At 50.2% G+C, this 21,219-nt stretch overlaps 1 protein-coding gene across 1 annotated transcript; it reads left to right on the forward strand.

The window, feature by feature from the left end:
- Nucleotides 1-19,433: 19,433 nt before the first annotated feature.
- Nucleotides 19,434-20,598, forward strand: CLDN23 (claudin 23). The gene is made up of 2 exons (XM_072928485.1): nucleotides 19,434-19,576; nucleotides 19,675-20,598. The coding sequence occupies exon 2, from the start codon at nucleotides 19,772-19,774 to the stop codon at nucleotides 20,468-20,470; it is 699 nt and encodes a 232-aa protein (XP_072784586.1). The 5' UTR covers nucleotides 19,434-19,576; nucleotides 19,675-19,771; the 3' UTR covers nucleotides 20,471-20,598.
- Nucleotides 20,599-21,219: the final 621 nt, after the last annotated feature.

Consider the following 21,219-nt stretch of genomic DNA (forward strand, 5'->3'; position numbering starts at 1 on the left):
AGGCTACAAAAGCTCAAGCCAATAAGGATGACATAGGTAAGACTTTAATGACTCAGTCCCTGCTTCTCTTTAGAAGATGAAACTGTAGCAGAGCACCTCCTCCTTCCAGTCAAGCAAGGGCTTCTCTGGGCTGGTGGTCTGTCTGCTGGGGTTCCTCCTGGACAGGGAATGCCCTCAAGTGGGTCTGTCCAGCTTGTTTCCTTTCCATGTGTAACTGGTGAATACTTGGAGCCCTTGCTGGCCAGGAGCCTCATCTGCTTTTTGCCATCACTTGAAAGGTCTTGGTGATGCTGATGTAGAGTCTGATGGTAATCTGGAGCACACTCTTGGAAAAGGGCAGGGCAGGCCATTGCCTCCAAATGAGCCTGTCCCAGTGATCCATGCAAGAAAAGGAACAAACCTGGAGGTGGGCACCATGATACAGAGCGGACCATGGGAGCACACAACATCTGACTCACATTAACTCTGTGTATCCCTGGTTCAACATCACCTGTCATCACTTGATGACAGTGTCTTTTTTCTTTACAATGCATATTCTTTGTGGAATGAGAGACAGCGATTATGACAGTCGACTACAGATTGCCAAGCAAAAATTACTCCTTTCTCCCCCAGTCCACCCCCCCCCAAAAAAAAAAAAAAAAAAGGCTGAAAAACCCCACTCCAAAACTCCAAAACCACACACTTTGTAACAGTAATCCCCGTCCCAAAAGGAGACAAGCACAAACTCCCAGCCAGCATGTGTGGTTGCTCTTAGTAAGCTTTGGACAGCTGGGGGATTTGGGGATGGGATTAGCTAATACAATTCAGGCTCAATTAGCAAAGGAAACATGGAGATTCCAGCTCCCATTGGGACAGATCTGGGCAAGATCCCTCCAGAGGGTTAATCACAGAGCAGCTCATGCTTCATTCACAAATAACCAAGCTGCCTGCGTGTGCCATCCCACTTACAGCTGGCTGCCGTTGGAGTGGGAATGCTTGCCATTGCCAAATACTCCCTTAGCCCTTGGACCCGGCTAAAACCCGCTTTTCTGCCCATGGGCTGGGAGAGGGAAGGACTAACCTCAGCGGGGAGGGAGAGCAGGCATGCACGCAGGTGCAGAGAGCTGGCAGCCAAACAAAGGGAGATCTCAGGAGCAGATACCAGCTCTTGCAGGATACAGTCACGGCTTTCTGCTAGCAAGACCAAAGACAAGGGGAGGGGGGCAAAGGGGACGATTTCTCGTTGATGAGAAGATGCTGAGATGCACCAGCAATCGGACGCCAGCTCTGTGTTTTAAACTGCCCCTGAGCAGGGCTTTTGTTGTCAGAAATGCTCTTTACTTGGCCTGCTGGGAGAAGCACTAGGCTGCTGGGGCATTTATTAGGACAGACTTCCAAGCACCCCTAATCACCTTGGGATGAAGCAGGGCCCACACCTCTAAGCAGCTTAGCGAACACCAGCTTCCAGACTTCCCCTAATATGAGTCTCCTTGAAAAGCTGAGCCAAATCCTCATGGATGCCTGCTGAGCATCCCCAGCCTCAGCTGGTTCCTCATTTCCAAAAGCTGCCCTCAAATCTCTCATCCTTGGGGTGTTTTAAAGACACATGGCTCCTCAAGAGCTGAGACACAGACTCCCTCAGCAGACAGGCCTCTGCTTGCAGAGCTGGTGAACCAACCGGTTCCCAGGGTGCGAGTTGCATGGGCACGCTCTCCCATGCATGGATGGGTTTTGCACAGCCCTGCTGGAGACTGGCTGCTAAACACTGGCTTTCTGTGGCAAACACATGGACTTGGAAAGGATTGGGGGAGGCCCCAAAGCACTTGGTGTTCTGGGAAAGGTTGCTCCTGAAGGCTGGGCTGATGACAGGCAAAGGGCAAGATGTTAATTGATTTTCAGATCAGTTTTCAGTCAATTCGTGACTCTGAAGATAGGAGTCAGCAATCAGACCAAGGAAAGGTGGTGAGGGACAAGGCTTGAGCCAGACAAAGCAACTGACCCAGGAAATGGAGCGAACCAGGCTTGCTTTCCCAGCCTTCCTTGGATAGAGTAGAAAAAGTCTCACAGAGTAAGGTAATAGTCCTTAACCAGTGCCAGGCAAACACAAAAAAATTTCAAACAGCTCCCCAGGTGTCAACTTGGGAAACAAACCCATTGACCTCTTCCCGGTTCTGTATCTGGGACTCTCACAGAAGAAGCAGCAGCCTCTGGCACCGTGGAACAACTTTATGGGTGACCTGTCCTCATGTCAGAGTACTCCAGGGTTTGACACTCCCACCACAGCCAGAAAACATAACTAGGGCTGGAAAAGCCATTGGCATGGCAGGAGCAGACACACAGGCACAAGGCACTGTGGGAGCACACGCCACTGATTTCTGCCTCTCTCCAATGAGACTGGCTTTTTTCCTTGTTCCTCAGCAGTGTTTGGTGTTTGCAGGCACTGGGAAACATTTGCTCCTTGCACTCTTTCCAATGGAGCGTGGGAAAAGCTCTCACCCTAAGCAAAAAAAACCATGGGAATTTGCTTTCAAGTCTATTCTTCTCACTCTCTTTCTCTCCAAGTGAAAAGCCCTGAGCTGGCTTTTTTTCTTTGCAAGGCAAGTTTTCTGGCCAAGGCAAACTGGTGTTTGTCTCTCATGCTGTCAGCAGAGTGACAGGCATCAGTATGATGAGGGGCAGTGGCAAATCAAGCAGGACAGAGGGAGTGGCAGCAGACTGAACTAGGCCTGTGTGCATCTTCTTCCCCCTCTGCTTTTAGATAAGTGAGACAGCACATGTTAGATTCAGCAGAAAGAAATAGGACTTATTTTGAGGGGCATTTTACTCCCAGGGGATATATAGAGCCCTTGTTTTGATGCTTGGCTCACTGAGGCAGGCAAAGAAGAATGGGAATTTAGCATTGAAAAAAAAAATAAAGTGGAGGCTTCCCCCTCTGCTTCCTAGATATGGAGTGAATAGGTAGTGAGCAGAAATAGAAAAGCATCCTCCTTTGTCAGGAGCAGGACCAGGGTTTTGCCCATCCTTGATGCAGACGCCATGCGATGGATCTGCCCAGTCAAGGCACACCCCGTGCCAGTGCCTGACACACACAGGCAGCAAGTGCTGTCAGCCCTGTGTGCCGAAATCTTCCTGGGATGGAAATACACTAGTCCTGCTGCTCACTCCTTGTCAGCACCCCAGCCTCCAGAGAGCTGGAAGGAGGCACTTCCCACCCCACCAGCGAATGTCTGACTCTCCTGGCCTCTCCACCTGCCCAGGAGGCCTGGCTATGTGAGTCTGAAGGAGGACAAGTGGCTTTGGGCAGCCTATTTGCACAGAGGCTGGAATGGTGCAGGGAGTCAGGGAATTTTCAGGCAAGAGGAAGATGCAAAGACATGCACTTCCTTGCCTTGTGGACTGGAACACCCCTTCTCCAGAAAACAAGGCTGAAGGAGCCAGCAGGTGTCTGCAGAACTAGGGAGACTGTGTCAAACCTGAAGAAAACTAAGCCCTCAGGCAGTCCTGGTTGCACCCCCAGGGCAGGTTGTCCCTGCTGGAAATGTGCTCCCTGTGCCCAAGGATGCTGCTGGGAGGGGAATAAAGGCACCCTGACCTCTTGCCTCCCCACACAACCCTCTCTCCACTATTAGAGGGCAACCCTGGGGAACACCAAAAGGACAACTGTAAACCCTGATACCACCCAAGAGACTCACTCTATGCCTGTGTAAAAGAGTGAGGAATACCCTTTATACCCTGAGGTTTAAGGCAGACCTCTTAGTCTTTCAAACTCCATCCTGAAAGTAACCTGACGCCCCCAGCTATTTTTCTTGTGTGAAACTCCCTCCACAAGAGGTGCCTTAGGTGAGCAGCTGCAAAGACAGCCAGATCCCAGAGGAGGTGTTTGCTTTCTCCATCTTCCACACTCACACACCCTCTTTTTAATTGTTTGCACATCAAGAAACGACTTGCCGACTTGCCGTATTGCAGCCTCCCAAAGGGAGGCAGGCATTGAACTAGTAACCTGAAACTGCCTCTCAGGGAGACAGCCAGCACCCACCTCCCTCTGTTCCCACGTCCTCTCCCTGCTCATCCCCGCCTGAGCAGCAGCCATGTCCTCCCCTCGCTCTGTTCAGCTCTTCAGCAGCTACACCCTTCACTGATAATGAGCACAGAGAAAGAAAGCACAGAGCTGCCATTCAGGGCATTTCTCAGACACCAAAACATCTCCGTGCATTAATAATCCCTTTCAAAAGCCCCTTCCTTGCACACATCCCACCCTCCCCCTCTAGCCCCCGATGCTTTTCGGGAGCAACTGTGATTCATCTGAGGTGCGAAACAGCACGGTAAAATTTTAATACAGCCTGAACGTGATGTGAGAGCGCTCAAACGCCTTTTAAGCAGCCTGCCTGTTTCCAGCAAACTGCTTTGAAGGCAAGATCGCTTCAGCGCTGTGTGGAGAGCTTCAAAGAGAATATTTGGGACTGATTTTGACATGACTCAGAGAAGGCAGGAAGCCTTCTAACACAGTTCCCTCAAAGGATGAGAACCAGCAGAAGAACGTGCAGGCTCTCGCCATCCCTCCCTGCTGGGGGCTGGCCCAGCTGGACCATGTGGGAAGGCCTGGGAGGACCAGAGCTGCTTGTACCTGTAGGACACCACTGAGTACTGCGACCATGTCCCCATCTCCACAGACTGCTCAGGGAGACATTTCCCTGACCATTGGTTTTATTGCACGCTAATAGCCCTGGGATCAATGGTCTCGCCCAGCTGTGACTCCAAGGATTGGAAAGCAGGGGAGATTTCTCCATGCCTCTGGGTACGTGTGATGATAGGAAAAGTATGAAAATAAGGCAAAACACTTGGATGAATCCAAACAGAGAGAGATGTTGATAATACCCAAGGACTTCTCTACAGCCAGTAAACAAAAGGGAAACAAAACTAGTGTGTCAGAAAGTGGGAACAGGAGGTGAGTGAACACAAGGCAATAGCAGAGGAGGGTTAATTCCCAGGAGAGGCTTTGGAAACTTCCATGAGCTAGTAAACATGTCTCAGCTTTCCTGCTGTTCAGCGTTCCTTGGGTCCCTGGGCTTCTCCAGACCTGCAAACAGCAAAGTACTGCTCTCCTGTAAGGAAATGCTCTGGCCCTGGAGACTGTCATACTCAGCCTGGGGATACCAAGGCCTAAGCAAGAGGCTGAGCTCCAGATTTCCAGGTGTTCTGCCAGCTGGTGTCCACCTGGCAGCTCCTGGTGATCTTGAATTGTCTCTGCCTCCACACCACAAGCAGAACATCAACCAAAACCACCTAGTCCCGAGCAGGGGGAGGTCTGTGTTGGTACTGAAGAACTCTCACAGATCCTTGCCAGACCATCCATTCCCATTTGCAGGGCAAACAAGCCCCAGTAGTACATGTAACCCAGGGCTGCATCTGTGCTGACACATCCTGAGTGTTTGTGGTTACTGAGAGAAGAGCAGCTGGAACACATGGCCTGGCTGTCAGGGAGCAAGTGCAGAGAATATCCCACCCTAGGCTGTACCTAGCCTGGGAAATCCCCAAAGGGGACTTTTTAAGAGGAAAATCAGTGGATTTCAGAGCTAAACTGCAATTGCCAGACATTTGTCAGACATGCCTCCTAGGACATTTTCAAGATGGAGCTCTCCAAGTCAACTGGGAAATGACTAAGGCATGTGTATCAATTGCATGAACCTTTGACCAGAGCTTGCTCTGAGAGAGAACAGAGGCACCATCTCACCTGCAGCAGGTGAGATTAATGCAGTGATCAACCACTTAGCCTTCAGCAGGACTGGGCCAACCCTAGAAACACATCAGCAAAGTGCCTGGGCTGAGGATGAATGTTCTTATGCCCAGTTTGTGCTCTCACAGCTGCAGGAAGATGCAAGACAGAGATCTATCTGCTTTCTGGAAGTCTGCTGCACCTAAAAGGTGGCAGTCAGTAGTACTTCACAGGAGAATGGAGACAATGGAATGCAAACTGTTTTCAGGGCAATTTAAGCAAACAGTGAAACTCAGCTCAATTAGCTAATGGACACACTGAGTGTCGGCTGACACACCCATGAACATGGGCACGGCTGCAAGGAAACGTCAGCGCTTCTGTGTGCTCAAAGCCACTGTCTGAACTATGAGCAACCGGGAGAGAAAGCAGTCAGCAGCCCTGGGAGGGAGTGGCACCTGGGGTGGTTGAGCAAAGGGTGGTGTGACAGGAGGGGGTCTCAAAATCACCCACCAGCCTTAAGCCAGGAAGTGTGGCACCACTGTGGAGAAATCCCCCAAAGCCTCTCCAGGAAGCCCCAAAGCCTCTCTAACACATGTACACTCATGCATGCAGGATGGGGGAATCAGAGATCTGTGTGCAGCTGCAGGGCTGCAGTGTTGTGGTAGGATAAATTCCATGACTAGAGTGTGGCAGCAGAGGATACAAGCTTTTAGGAAGGACAGAATGGGCAGACGAGGATGGGGAGCTGCTCTTCATGTGTGTGAGCAGCTGGGATGCACGGAGCTCTGCCTGGGGATGGATAAGGAGCCAGCCAAGACTTTATGGACTAGGACTACAGGAAGAATAGGCAAAAGTGATGTTATCACAATGGATATCTGCTAGGAGGAACAACTGGATGAGGCCCTCTACAGAATGGAGTAATGGCATTGTCATGTTCACAGGTCCTGGTGTCCTTATGGGGGACTTCAACCACCCTGATATAGGGTGGAGGGACAACATAGCAGAACATGAGGAATCCAGTAGGTACCCAGAGTGCACTTATCATAAATTCCTCTTCAAGTGACAAAGGAGGCAACAAGGAGAGTTGCTGTGCTGAACCTCATAGTTATCAACAAGGAGGGTCTCAGAAGTGAAGTTCATAAGCAGCCTTTGCTTCAGTGACCATAAGAAGTTGGAGTTGGGGATCCCAAGAGGAAGGAGGAGGGTGAGAAGCAAGCTTCAGGAGAGTAGATTTTGCCCTCTTCCAAGATCTGCTTGCAAGAGTCCCAGGAAATAAGGCCCTGGACAGAAGAGGTGAGGAGAAAGGTAGGTAAAATATCTAGTTAATATTCCAAGTTCATTAGACCTCCATTCCAACAAATGTGTAGCCAGGTAAAAGTGCCAGGAGGCCCATGTAGATGAATAAGGAGCTCCTGGCCAAACCCAGATACATAAAGGGGGTCCACAGAGGGTGGAAACCTGCGGGGAATACAGGAACATTGTTTGAGCATCCCTGTCCAAATTCAATTCCAGTTGAACTTTAGCCTTCCTAACTCCAGAGGATGAGGTGGATTGAAAACAGGGTGAATGGCCTGATACAGAAGGTGTCAGTTGAGGGTAGAAAGTCTTGTGAGGTGCCATTCAGTGTCAAGACTGGGACTGATCTTGTCCAATATCTTCACTGATGATATGGATGATGGGGCAGACTGTGTCCTCTGCGAGTTTACTGGTGATAGGAAACTGGGAGGAGCGGCTGCCATTCAGAGGGACAGGCTGGGGAAACGGGTTGACGGCAAATGAACTTTAATTGAAGTTCAACAAAGAGAAGTGGAAAGTAAGTGCATCTGGAAGGAAACAGTGGCAGGCATCAGTACACCCCGTGGACCACCCATTTGGAAGGCAGCTTGTTCAAAAAGGGCCTCAGGGACCTGGAGGACACCAAGTTGAATGTGAGCCAGCAGTGCACTCTCTCAGAAAAGGCTAACAGTGTCCTGGGCTGTACTGCCAGCAGTTGGAGGGAGGTAATCCTTCCCACTGCTCAGCACTGGTGAGGCCACTCTGGGTGAATTGTTTCTTCTCTGGGCTCCACAGTACAAGAGAGACATGGCCACGAAGACGATGAAGGGACTGGAGCACCTTCCCTGTGAGGAAAGACTGTGAGAAATGGGGTTGTTCAGACTGGAAAAGGGGAGATTCAGATGGGATCTTATTCATCTATATAAATACCTGAAGGGAGGGGCAAAGAAGGTGAAGCCAAGCTCCTTCCAGTGGTGCGCAGTGACAGGACTGGAGGCAATGGACACAAATTGAGGTGGTTCCATCTGAACACCAGGAAATACTTTTTTATTGTGAGAATGACTAATCACCAGCACTGATTGCCCAGAGAATTTGCACAGACGCCATCTAAATTCTCATACATGATGGAGGCTGACCATCTGGAAGGCAGCTTTGTTATAAGGGTGACTGAGCAACTGAGCACAGTTGTCCAGAGAGAGTCTGTGAAATTTCCATCCTTGAAGGTATTCCAAAGCCAACTGGACATCGCCCTGGACAGCCTATTCTAGGTGGCTGGGCTTGACAAAGGCAATTGGACTAGATGACCTCCAGAGGTCCCTTCCACCCCCAGCCATTCTGTGATGGAGTAAAGCAATAACCCCTCACAGGAGGGCACACTTATGCCACGGGACTGTACTAAGCCAGTTGATGCTGCTGGACAGCCACAGAAGGGAGGGACAGTATCCCACATGAGGTGACAGAGTGAACTGGTTGAATATTGCCCACCTACAAAAAAGCCGCTTGAGACCTGAGGTCTGTAATGCCTTATAGGCTTCCTGGCACAGAGGGTGTGATGGCTAAGGATACAGTCCAAGGGAACAGAGAGGTACAAGAAGGTACAGCAATACTGAACAGATCTTCTCCCTGAAACCCACACAGTATTCCTAAATGTTTATGCTACAAATCAAGATGAAATCTTCCTATTTCTTGGAACAGAACCATTTTATAGTACTGTTGTGCCTCATCCAAGGCCCATAATAACATTCCTATCTAAGAAGACCCAAGGTGCACAAAGGCTATAGAATCATAGAATTGCTTAGGTTGAAAAAGACCTTTAAGATCATCAAGTCCTAGGGGCTGTGTTTACTGAGATAAAATCTGACTTCTCAAGAAGTCAGACAAATCCAGGCCCCCTTGGTATTTTATCACTGGACGATGGTTTATGGAGCAGTCTAGAAGCCAATCTAACCAAGACAGAAAAAAAAGCAGGATCAGAACTGGATCCTGTTTGGCTTTGCAGATGTAGCTGACATCAAGTTGAACATCTCTGAAGGGTCAGCCCTGCTAAAACAAGCCTGCTGGCACATTATTGCACTAGAGCACCAGCCACCAAGTGAATTCTCTGTCTGGTGTTATAGCAACAAAACTCAGAACTGAAGGGAACCTCTACCATTGAAAAAAAAAAAAATTCTAAAAACAAGCATCAGGGATGCGTACCTGTCTCTTTCTGAGTGGAAGGGAAATCCTTCCTCTGTGAGGTTTGCAGCTGCTGACCTTGTCTTCCAGCTATGTGGGCCTGTGTCCCTTACTGAGATGGCAAAAATGTGCCTGGGAGTGGCTGCATATGTTGTGGGTAAAAAATTTTCAGAGCAGCTGAGGGTTGGAATTTGTGCTATGAGTAAGACAAACTCCTGCAGAATGAGTTAGAAGATGTTTTAGGTGATTCATTGTCTTCTGATAACTGCCCAGCTCCAGAAGCATTGCTGGTATGTGAAAACAAGGTAGGTCTTAGGTGAATCAGAGGGCTGAGGGAAGAGTTCTGGTGGCAGTTAGCAAAAACATGCACAAGTTTATTCAGGGACCAAGCTGTAAACTGCCATATTTTCCAAGATCTGCAGTGAACTTCCTGGAAAAAAAATAGGTCTTCTTTGTTGTCTGATTTGGGGTGTGTCTTGGGAGCAAGCCTATTACTCCATCATCCAAAGGCAGGCACTGGTGTGAAAGGCTAGAAGAGCCAAGGTGAGCCATCTTTGCATGATAACTTCTGCCCATCCTCGAAAAACATGCCCCATGAGTTCTCTGTGCCAGGCAGCACTGGTGCTGCCTGGATAATCCTGGGTGTCCCCAAAAGATGGGAGTACCTTTTTATCTCTTGCTGACCTCCAGGACACATCTCTAGATTTTTTTTGGCTATTATTTCTCCACAAGCACCTAAACTACAATAATTTGTCTACATCCACAATTGCCATATTTCACATCTTGAGTACCCATAGGCTACCTTGGAGAGGACAGATGAAGGGTCTGTAGGATGAAGAAGAGAGCATGGAACTTAGTGCCAGCTCATACCTACATTGCCACTAGCTTCCCCCTTTAAACCAAAGGGTCTGCATTTGTCACAGAACTGAAAAGAGCTGAAAACATTGAGGACTTTGCAATGCAGCTCAATGGCCTTGCATATATCCCAGAGCAAACTTTGTAATTATACCTTATCCTAATTACTGCTGCGGTAGCAAAGACAGTAAAATGATGAAACAGGCACCAGCTCCTAGGGCATCCAGGCAGTTCAGGCCATGGGAAAAGATGGAAGCATTCCCAGCCCTACTACTAAATCCCAAATTCTGGTGTTCAGGAAGCTTAGTAACGAGCTTGCAAGTTCAGACATTTCAGTAAGGCTATTCCAAATGCAGTGACAGGCCTGAGGGAGGAGTGCAAGGTCAGCTCTCCTGCATGTGCTGCATTGCCATCGTACCTATGAGTAACGTGGGGCCACCTTGCAGAAAGAGAGGGCTGCTATGTCCAAGTGCAGTGCAAATGTGCTTCCGATGTGAGAGAATAACCTGACTTTAGTAGGGATTGAATATTTCCTTTTGCAGACCCATGGCAGCACTGTAGGGAAGAGCCCTCCCCAGTCTCTGGTCCAGCCTGCCTCTGGGAGCAAGACTGTTCCCAGTGCTGGGGCAAGCCAGGTGGTTTTGTCTAAACAACACAACCAACCCCCAAAGGTGGCAGCCCAACTCTGCTCTGAGGAGCTGTCCCAGGGCTGCCTCTCCTCTTAGAGGAGATTTTTGTTCCTTTAAAATCCTAGTGCTACAATAGTAATTCCTTGCAACCAGCTTTTTATAAAAGGGAGGGAGAGGGGGAAAACAGAGCAGAGGAAAGATCTGAGAATTAGCACAGCTCAAACATTTTGCAGGTGGTCTTAGACTGAGCCAGTTAGCTCTGTGCCCAGTGTTGGCTTCCAGTGAGGAGACAGTTTATGTGACAGACATGAGAAGCAACACTGGGAGAGTGAAGAGGAAGGACCAAGAGGTGGGTAAGAACATCACCCTTATTAATTTGAGGAAAGCACATGGAAGAAACTGATGGCTCTGCTGCCTTTTGTGCATTTAGCTTCCACATAAAAGTTGAATCTAGAGGTGAATATCTCACTGAAGAGATCCATTACCCTCCACAAACCACCAAAATAAAATGATGACTGCAGTCTCTCTCTTAAGCACCTACAACCAAACTCTTGCCCTTCATTCAGCCTTAATGATGAAGAGAAAGGGGTCAGGAAATGAGCCAAGATTGTGAAATAATAGGTTCCTGAATTTTTAGCAAAGTAAAATGTGTATGAGCTACAGCAACACTCATTATCAGAGGAGGAGCTATGTCCAGTTCCTAAGACATACTCTCCAAGACCTGCTGGAGTGGAAACAAGGAAATGGCACAGAATGAGCACAGCATCCTGTTTAAAAGGCTTGAAGTCAAGTTATAGATCCATAATTCAGTGTCTACAAAATTGAGCTACACAAAGGATTAGTTCAGAGGCACTGAGGGGCTAGTATGGGGACTGAGAAGGGAATAACTGCAATTTCTTAAGAACTATTTTATACCAAACCATTTAAATTTTCTCTCACAAAGATCTGGCAGATAAAGGGTAAGCAGCAGATGTGAAATTTTGACCTCCATAAAGAACTTTGTGTTATCCCATTCAGACTTCTTGTCAGAAAGGGAAATACCATCTAGATGAAAGATGAATGTAAAATTAGAGCAAATAAAGCACCTTGACAAGAGCTATTCCTAGCTTGCAGTCAGACTAGAAAGAAATGTACAGAAAGGAACTGCAGGAAAACGGTCCTGGCTTTCATACTATTCACTAGTTCCATACTGTGGGTTAGAAGTCACGATACACTGTCTTAGAAATATTGTGGATAATGTTAAAGAAAACAAGGCCAGAGGAATGCCAGAAAGTAGACCCATCAGATGACCTTAAAGACCTGGCAAAGACAGGATTTGACATAATCCAGATGATAATCAATTCAAGTCACGTATAAAACACTTTGAATTTGGATCAGTCCACCCCAAGGAGAGAATGGGATGTGGGATCTACTGGTAGGAAGGCTCTGGATGGAGGTGCCAAGGTATGACAAGGCCAAATACTGGGTCCTACATGTTGGCCACAACAGACTTTGGCCTCTTCAGGGATCTGCTTTGTAAAGATCTGAAGGGAAAAGAGGCAGAAAGGTGGCTTGTACTCAAGGATAAACTCCTACAGGCTCCAGAGCAATGCATCCCAATAAGGAGGAAGACTGGAAAAAATGCCAGTAGGCCCACATGAATGAACAAGGAGTCCCTGGACAAACTGAGACTCAAACCCTCCTGTATGGAGGCTACAGAGGATGGCAGAAAGGCCGAATAACCTGGGAGGAATACAGATAAATTGTAGCCAGGGATCAGGTTAGGAACTGCCCACCCTGACAGAATTAAACCTAACCAGGGTGTCAAGGGCAACAAGAAGAGATTCTATAGGTACATCATTTATAAAATGGAGAATGAGAGACTTGGTTATTGAGGACATAAAGAAGATTGAGGTACTTAATGATTTTTTTTTGCCTCAGTCTTCACTTTCAAGTGCTCCAGCCACACCAACCAACTTGCAAAAGTCAAAGGCAGGGATTGGGAGAAGGAGAAACGGTTTGAGACCATCTCAGAAACCTGAAGTTGCACAAATCCATGGGACCTGATGAGATAAATCTGTGGGTCCAGAGGGAATTCACAGAAGGAGTGGCTAAGCCTGTATCCATCATATTTGAGAAGTCATGGCAGTCTGGTGAAGCACCACTGACTGGGAATGGGAAAGCATTTTTTAAAAAAGGAAATAAGAAAAACACAGGTAACTAGAAGCCTCTCAGTGCCACCTTGGTGCCCAGCAAGCTTATGAAGCAGAGCCTCCTGGAAACTATGCTAAGGCACATGGAAAATAATAAGGTGATTGGTGACAGTCAACATGGCTTCAGTAAGGGCAAATTGTGCCTGACAAATTTGGTTGCCTTCTAGGAGAGGGTTACAGTGTTGGTGGCTAAGGGAAGAGCAACTGACATAATCTACTCAGACTTGTGCAAAGCATTTGACACTGTCCCACAAAACATAATTGTCTCTAAATTGGAGAGATGTGGATTTGGCTGATGGACAACTCAGTGGACAAGGAATTGGCTGGGTGGTGGCACTAAAACAGCTGTGGTCCTCTGTTCAATGTCCGAGTGGAGACCAGTGACAAGTGGTGTTAGGTGGTCTCAGCCAGGATCAGAGCTGTTTAATGCCTTTGTCAGTGACAGGGACAGTGGGATCAGGTGCATTCTCAGCAAGCTCGCTGATGACAACAAGCTGTGTGCTGTGGTCAACATGCTGCAGGGCAGGGATGCCATCCAGAGAGATCTGGGCAGACTTCAGATGTTCAACAAGATCCTGCAGCTGGGTTGGGGCAATCCCAACCACAAATACAGGCTGGGTAGAGAATAGATTGAGAGCAGCACAGAGGAGAAAAGCTTGGGGATTTTGGTGGACAGAAAGCTGAACATGATCTTCAGTGTGCCCTTGCAGGCCAGAAAGCCAACTTGTCCTGGGCTGCATTTGAAGAAATGTGGGCAGCAGGGCAAGGGAGGGGATTCTGTGCCTCTACTCCACTTTGGTGAGACCCTACCTGGAGTGCTGCATCCAGCTCTGGGACCTCCAGCATGAGAGGGACATGGGCCTGTTGGAGCAAGTCCAGAGGAGGTCCAGAGGAGGGGTGGAACATCTCTCTTATGAAGGCAGGTTAAGAGAGCTGGGGGTGCTCAGCCTGGAGAAGAGAAAACTTTGGGGAGAGCTTACAGCAGATTCCAGTATCTAAAGGGGCCTACAAGAGAGCTGGAGAGGAATATTTTGCAAGAGAATGTAGTGGTAGAACAAGGGTTAATGATTTTACACTGAAAGAGTGTAGGTTTAGATTAGATATTAGATAAGAAATTCTTTACAGAGAAGGGGTCATAGCACCAAGCCTGCCAGAGTTCAAGAAGTGTTTGGACAATGCCCTCAGGCGCATGATGTGATTCTTGGGGTTGTCTTGTGTAGGGGCAGTAGCTGAACTGGAGACAACTGTGGTTGCCTTTCAACTCAGGATAGTCTATGATTCTATACTGTGAGGGTGGTGATTCACTGAAGCAGTTTGCCCAGAGAATTTGTGAATGCTTCATCCCTGAAAGTGTTGAGGGCTGGATTAGATGAGGTTTTGGGCAACCTGGTCTAGTGTAAAAGGTCCCTGCCTATGGTGGGGGAGGCTGAAGGTAGATGATCTTGAAGGTTTCTTCCAACCCAAAACATTCTGTAACTCAATGAAATAACATGAGAGCAAGATGCAGCTATCTCTCCCCACAACTATTAGAATGAATTCCCATATATTAGAAGTTTCACAATTTCTCAACCTCCAGAACAGGCAGAGGGCACAGCTGTCTCCCACCCAGGGCTTTCTCAAGGGGAAAGGTTTAAGCAGGTGTTTACCACTGTAGCCTTGGCCATATGTCCAGTGGTTTGGCCCACAAAGCTGACCAAACTCCCAGCAAATACAGAAAGGCACATGCATAAGCCATCTGCACTTTGGTTTCAGGTGTTCAGCCCAATGGGAGATCAAAGTCCATGCACATGAGTCACATTTACAGTGTAATGAGATGAACCTCCATCATGGAGCAGTGCTTTTGCCTTGCCAGTTGCAACATGCTGTGCACCCACGAGCATTAGCTTTGCCCTTTAGCTTGCAAGATCTGTGGCCCAGGAACTGGACAAATATGCAGTTTCCACAGCCAGACACAGCTTTAACTGCTCTCTTGTCTGAAAAGGGCTGCACTTCCAAAACCCAGCACAAGAACTTCATGTCTAAACTACTCCCCAGCATTTCAGGACTGAGTCAGACAAAAATAAATATAGCTGTAAAAATGCTTTTTGTATCATTCTCGGAACTGAAAGCAGCACTGGGCAATCTAGCAAGTCCAAGTGCAGCAGTTTAGAAAGTGAGGGAGGTTAACAGATGAGTGAATACCTGGGGGGCATCTAATAAGGCTTTCAACAACTCATTCCCAGGATCCAGTCTGAATAGTGTTCAGACTCACAGCTGGGCTGCAGAAAGAGAGCAGGAATGGCCTCAGTGATCACTGACGGATTTACTGTTCCCTGTAGGCATTACAGGATGCTGACCCCAAATTGCAGCTCCCTCACGCTGAATTTTGAGCAGGGGGAACAGCCAAAACTGCAATGGCCACAGGCCTGGGTATGTTAAGCCACTGCTGGGTCACAGCCCTGGAGTGAGCCCTGCCAGTATGGGTGCTTGCAAGCTCTTTAATGCCCAACACGTCCCTGCTGTCTGATAACCCCTCTGGAGTGCATCTTCAGGGCTGCTCTTACCACTATGGTAAGGTGGGCTGGTCAATGGGCAAGTGGAAGCTAATAAATCTGCTTGTGGAAGTGCCACCACAAAGGCTGGATAGCTGGGACATGGAGCTGCCTGCTGGGTGCTGACCACTGCTGTCTGTGCTCTGGGGAGCACACACACAGATCTCTCTTCCACGTTCAACCAGCCAGGGGGATCACAGACCCTGTCCTGCCTGGGGCTCGTCCTTGGCCTCCCAGCAGGCACAAAGACAGCAGTGTGTGTGTCCAGGGAGGAAGCTGGGAGCTGGGCTGGGAGAAGCCCATCGCAACTGCAGCTGTTTGCACAATGCAGAGCGTGTTCCAGTTGCACTCACATGCTGCAGGGGCCATGCCTAGAGAGCAAGGAGAGCCCTCAGTGTGCCCTCTTAGAAATTGCCCCATGGGAAAAACTAGAAGAAAAAGCAGCAAAATGGAATGCTCAGAACAAAATCATTCAACCTGGACACCTGACTAAGGAAGTTTTCTTTTGAGATGGAGACGGAGGAAAGGCTTAGACAACCAGATCTTATGCTAAAAGTTGCAGCATGCGCTGTTTGAGCCATCGTGCTTTGATCCCAGCCTGCAGAGATTTAGGGTTTCAACTGAAAGGCAAAAACAGATGGATAGTGGAGTGACATAAATGTCTAGACCAGAGGAAGTTGCAGCCCCCTAAGTGCAGGTCCTGCCTGCACAGGCACTGTTCTCAACCAGTTCCCATCTCCTACATCAGGTGAGACACAGGTGACTGCCACACTCTGCAAAGTGAATTCTCCTCAGGTGAGAGAGAGGATAAATGATATGCAGCCAGGGTCAAGTATTGTGCCTGCTGGCTACCTGCCAGTCCCAGGGCAACCCCGGGTGGCACAGCACATGTCCACAGACCTGGCAGCCTTGTGGCTTGGTGTCCAGCATGGGCCAAGCCCACTTTGAACCCAAGAGGGAATCAGGGACAGTGTAACTTGCAGGACACGCAGGCACTGTGGTGGTATGGGGCCATCTTGCCATATGTGACACAGGCAAAGCCCCAGGGTCAGTGGGATGTAAACAGGAATTACCAGCTGCAGGCTCCTGCTAAACAGCCCTGGCCCCAACTGTTCCTCACACAGCAAACAGGATGCTGAGAGATCCTGCTGCTGCTAAAGAAGGGAGTCAGAGTAACCTCCTTGAGAAGGACCCCCATGTCCCCAAGTCTCAGTGCCAACAATGGAGGGGCAGAGCTACCTTTGTGCAGGGAAGCTCTTCCCTCCAGAGCCACATTTTGAAAGCTCAGTTGGGCCTAGAAGTCTGATCAGATTATGGATTACGTAGTGATCTGTGGAGATTGTTGTGTGCGTGTGTTCTTTGGCCACTGGCATCAGGCAAATTCTGCTCAGCTGGTGTGACAATGGGGTAACCCAAAAGCTACTGGTCCTATCCACAGTGACCTCACACTGTCACCTGAGAGACACTAGTACTTGTCCAGTCTAGGGTGCCATCACCCCCAGTGGCTGGAAGCAGACAGCTAGAGAGGCAGGGAACAGGCTGGACACAGGAATATTGCCCTGACTTCATTCCCAGCCTTCAGTGATGCAGGGTATCTGAGGCTGGAAGAAGCAACTCAACACTAAGTCCTCATAATGATTTTTTTTTTTTTAAATTCTTCCTCAGAATCAGTCTCAAGTTCCGACTTTCCTGCCCTGGATCTTTTCCAGGTCCAATTAGCTCAAGGCATTCTGCTGCTTCTCCAATTTACAAAGGAGTGTTAAAAAATAGTAATAAAATGCAAGCCAACTCAACCAGGCCTGGATAAAGTTTCCATCACGTTCTTAAAGACTGTGACATGCCAATATAGGAAAAACTAAGTCACAGCCTTGAAGGAGTAGGAAATACCAAGTAAGGTGGTTTTTCCCACTCAGTAGCTAGGGCAATGTGGGAAGGAAGGCAGTTTCAGCCAGACCATTTTATCTCTGAGGCCAGATGGCTTTAAATGCTTCCCCAGAGCTTGGAAAGGGCCAGGCATTTCTTTGAATTGCTTTTCATACCACCTCATTAGAAAGTAAAAGAGAAGAAATGAACAATCTATAACTTTGTGGCAACGGGAAACAGCTCTGTTAATCCCATTTCCTCCCCCAAGTTTACTCAGGGCAGGTCATCCAGCATCAGGGCCACATCACCTAATCTGCTTATCATTGTCCCACAGTCAGGAGCCTGGGCATCAGCCCAAAGGGCAGATGCATCCTCCTGGGCATTATTAATAAATTAGAAAGGCCAAGGTTTTTAAACATGCCCTGGTTCATAATTATGATACTCCTGGGATCCAGCTTCTGCTACAGCTGCAGATCCAAGGAGTGGCACCTCCCAGACTCAAGCCTGCATGAGCAAAGGCAAGAAGGGCACAGCACTGCGGAAGGAACAGATGAGAGAAAAAGGAAGGTGCTGCACAGAGCGGGATACTAGGGCAGGCACTGCAAAGCCCAGGGTGGGCATTACCCTCTAGATTTCTTAGCCTTTCTGGGTAAAATGTGGACAAATCCAACAAAATCGAGAATTCCTCCCTTTCCATCAGGGTTGGTGCACACCCCACCCACACATCTGGGATGGAGAGAAAAGTTCTGGCTGGCCACGCAGGACTCAGGTCTTACTATCACCTGTTCACAGCTTGGCTTGGATGGTCCATGGACAACCACTGCTATACCTGACAGCACTGCCACCAAGCTGTGATTTGTCACTTTAGTAAAAGCCTCCTGAGCTGAGAGGAGGCAAAGGGCACTGATAGATGCTCATACATGGCACTGTGCCACCCAGCTTGCTACCAGCCCTTTCCCTCTGCCCCCCTCTCCTTCAGGAGCACTACATCTCACAGCCAACCTCCACTTGGTGTCCAGATGGAAAGATGTCCAGATACAGCTCACGAAAGAGTCAGGACTTCCAGGTTTCAGGTTTGCAGCACCTGTCCCTGTGTGGGGATCCCATGGCAGAAGGCAGACTCAGGAAACACATCAGGCCATCACCATTTGGTGTGTTGGTTGGACCCACAGCTGCCAGGGCAGTAGTGAGTGTCTTGGCACAGAGTCAGTGGCTGGAGTAGGGTAAAAGTTACAGAAGTTAAGTGGACAGGAAAGGAATCAGCAACCCCTAGCTTAGTTTCCCAGATGAGGAGTGCCAAGTTTTAGCAAGCTACTGGCTGCATAAAACAAAGCCAGGTGTTCCTGTTCTGGAGCTATGCTAATCTGGCTGCTTTGCAGATGTGGCTGAGGACATGAGACTTTTGCTGAGTCCAACCCACCCCTGCCGTCCAGCTAGACTAAGATCCAGTGTTCAACAACTTCAAAATCCCTCCCCAAAATGATCTCCAGAGAGCTGAAGGGCTTCAGGATTTTGGGAAATAGCTGTGGGACGGAGGAGTGGGGAAGGGAGCCGGGGGCAGCTGGTTCAGCACAGACCCGCCCAGCCCTCCAGAGGAAGGTCTTCCTTCCTCCAAGGCCAGGAACCAGCAGTGCTGAGATGCCGTGGGGCACACACAGGCAGCCAGCCTTCCAGCTCAGCCGGCGTTGTTCATGCCAAACTGATCCACAGAGGATGCTGCCCTCTCCTGGGCTTAGTGTGACTGGCAGAAATTCAGGGAAATTTGGTAGGGTCCAAGACGAGTGCTTTTTGGGGCTCAAACTCCCCCAGTGGCGTTCTCAGGTGTGGTGATTTCCCGTACCAGTCTCAGTGGACATCCCAGGGACTCTTCCTGCCGAGAGCCAGGCTGCTGCGGGTGCCCTCTGAGGGCAGCGTGGGACGGGAGGAGCAGGGCCAAGCTCAGGAACTCTCTCTGAAGGAGAGGTCTCTTGGGCCAGTTACCAAATGTGAGATCTGCACTTCATCTTAATTATTTTCATTAATTAGTTAATTAATTTGATAGCAAAATAAGCTGGCACGCAGTTAATGGAGGGAGCTGTAACAGGGTCCTATGCCGCCCCAGCAGCCCGGGCACGGCCCCCATGCCGCCACCTGCGAGGGGACAGCGGGAGCCGGAGCTCCCGCCCCCTGAAAGGTGCCGCCAGCCCTGCCCGGCCCGGGCTCCGCCCGCCGGCACCGCCTCCTGCCCGCACCGCCCCGGGCCCGGCCGGGCTGGGGCGGCTCCGAGACTGCCCCCTCAGGGAGCGCTTCAGGGCTGCGGGGCCGCCTCGGGGCTCCGGGACCGCCTCAGGGGCTCCGGGACCGCCTCAGGGGCTCCGGGACCGCCTCAGGGGCTCCGGGACCGCTTCAGGGGCTCCGGGACCGCCTCAGGGGCTCCGGGACCGCCTCAGGGCTGCGGGACCGCCTCGGGGCTCCGGGACCGCCTCAGGGGCTCCGGGACCGCCTCTCCTGTCCTGCGAGCCCCCGCGGACCTCGGGCGAGCGGGAGCCCTCCGGAGCCCGCTTCACCCACCTCCCCAGCATGCGGACGCCGCCGGAGATGATCGTGGGGCTGGTGCTGTGCCCCTGCGGGCTCCTGCTGACGCTCACGGGCACGCTGGCACCCAGCTGGAGGCAGGTGAGCCTCATACCTGACCAGCCCAGGGACGTCGTCTGGGAGCAGGGCATCTGGGACATATGCAGGGAGCGGCAGAGCACCCATGACCGCCTGTGCGGGCAGGCTGACGAGCTGGGCTACTTTGAGCAGGTGCCCGTGCGGGTGGCCCAAGGGCTGATGCCCTCCTCGCTGGTGGTCACCCTGGTGGGCTTGGTGGTGGCTGCCCTGGGCGTTCGCTGCTGGCAGCCGGAGCCCCGGCACCTGGTGGCCGGCGTGGCAGGGCTGGTGCTGCTCCTCTCTGGGCTGATGAGCCTCGTGCCCAGCTCCTGGTACACTCAGGAGCTGTGGGCGCTGCCTGCACCGTCTGGCAGCACTCTGACCGTCGGCTACAGCTTGGTACTGAGCTATCTGGGAAGCTGTCTGGAGATCCTGGGCGGGCTGGCCCTTGCCCTCAGCTTCCATCACTGCAGCAAGGAGTGCAGGGCTCCCAAATTGCCCCCCACCCCTGTGACAGAGGCTAGGTCGGGCTCCAGTAGAGCTTACAGCAATCCCTGGGATGTGCTGGAGGATGAGCAAGATGGACAGCACTGGGGAAGACGCCCACCTTGTGACTCTGACTTGTAGCCCCAGCACTGGGACAGCAGTCACCTTCCTGGCACCAAGAGCAGTGCTGGCCCCTGCCTCTACTCCATGTCCATCTCCTGGGGCCCCTCTGAACAGGCTGGAAACAAGACCAAGGACCTCTTTTGAATATTTGCAACTTCCTCAAAAGCCTGCTGTGCTCCAGGATCTACAACTGTGCCAAAGCCATGCTGGATTGAGCACCAGAGGTGGCTCCAGTCCCTCCGTGCTGCTTTTACCTCATCTTCCTGTACCGTGCACAGCAGCTTGGGCAGAGACAGCTTTGGTGTTCCCATGTAAGTGACATACAGGTCAGAACCTTCAGAGCTGGCAGTAGGGGAGGGGAGCACCTGTCTCACATCTGTGCCCAGCTCAGGACTGTGCGAACAGCAAAATAAATTCAAAGCAATGGGTTTGTGCTGCGGGATGGTTATGGGCTTTCTGCCAGGCAGGTTGGGCTGAGAGCCAGAGGGCACAGCTCACCCAGCTTCCCTGAAGCAGGGAAGAAAGGTCTGTAAAAGGGCAGAGCTAGCTTTTATAGCACTTTCCCAAAGGACTTTTCCCCCATGGTCAATCCTTCCTGCAGCACAGCCCCTTCAGGGTGGAGTGGGGAGGGTGGGGGGAGGAAGATCACGGAGAAAAAAATAGCATTTATTTCCCCTTTCAAAATTAGCTTGGTGTGAGGTGGTAAAACTGGTCTCACTGGTTTGTAAGGGACACTCAGGAGGTCAGAACTCCACTATAAAATCTTT

Source organism: Taeniopygia guttata, chromosome 4 (genome assembly GCF_048771995.1).
Source record: "Taeniopygia guttata chromosome 4, bTaeGut7.mat, whole genome shotgun sequence".
NCBI classification, from domain to species: Eukaryota; Metazoa; Chordata; class Aves; order Passeriformes; family Estrildidae; genus Taeniopygia; species Taeniopygia guttata.

Excerpts from the sequence above, each read along its gene's own strand:
- CLDN23 (XM_072928485.1), top strand. The coding sequence starts at position 19,772 with ATGCGGACGCCGCCGGAGATGATCGTGGGGCTGGTGCTGTGCCCCTGC.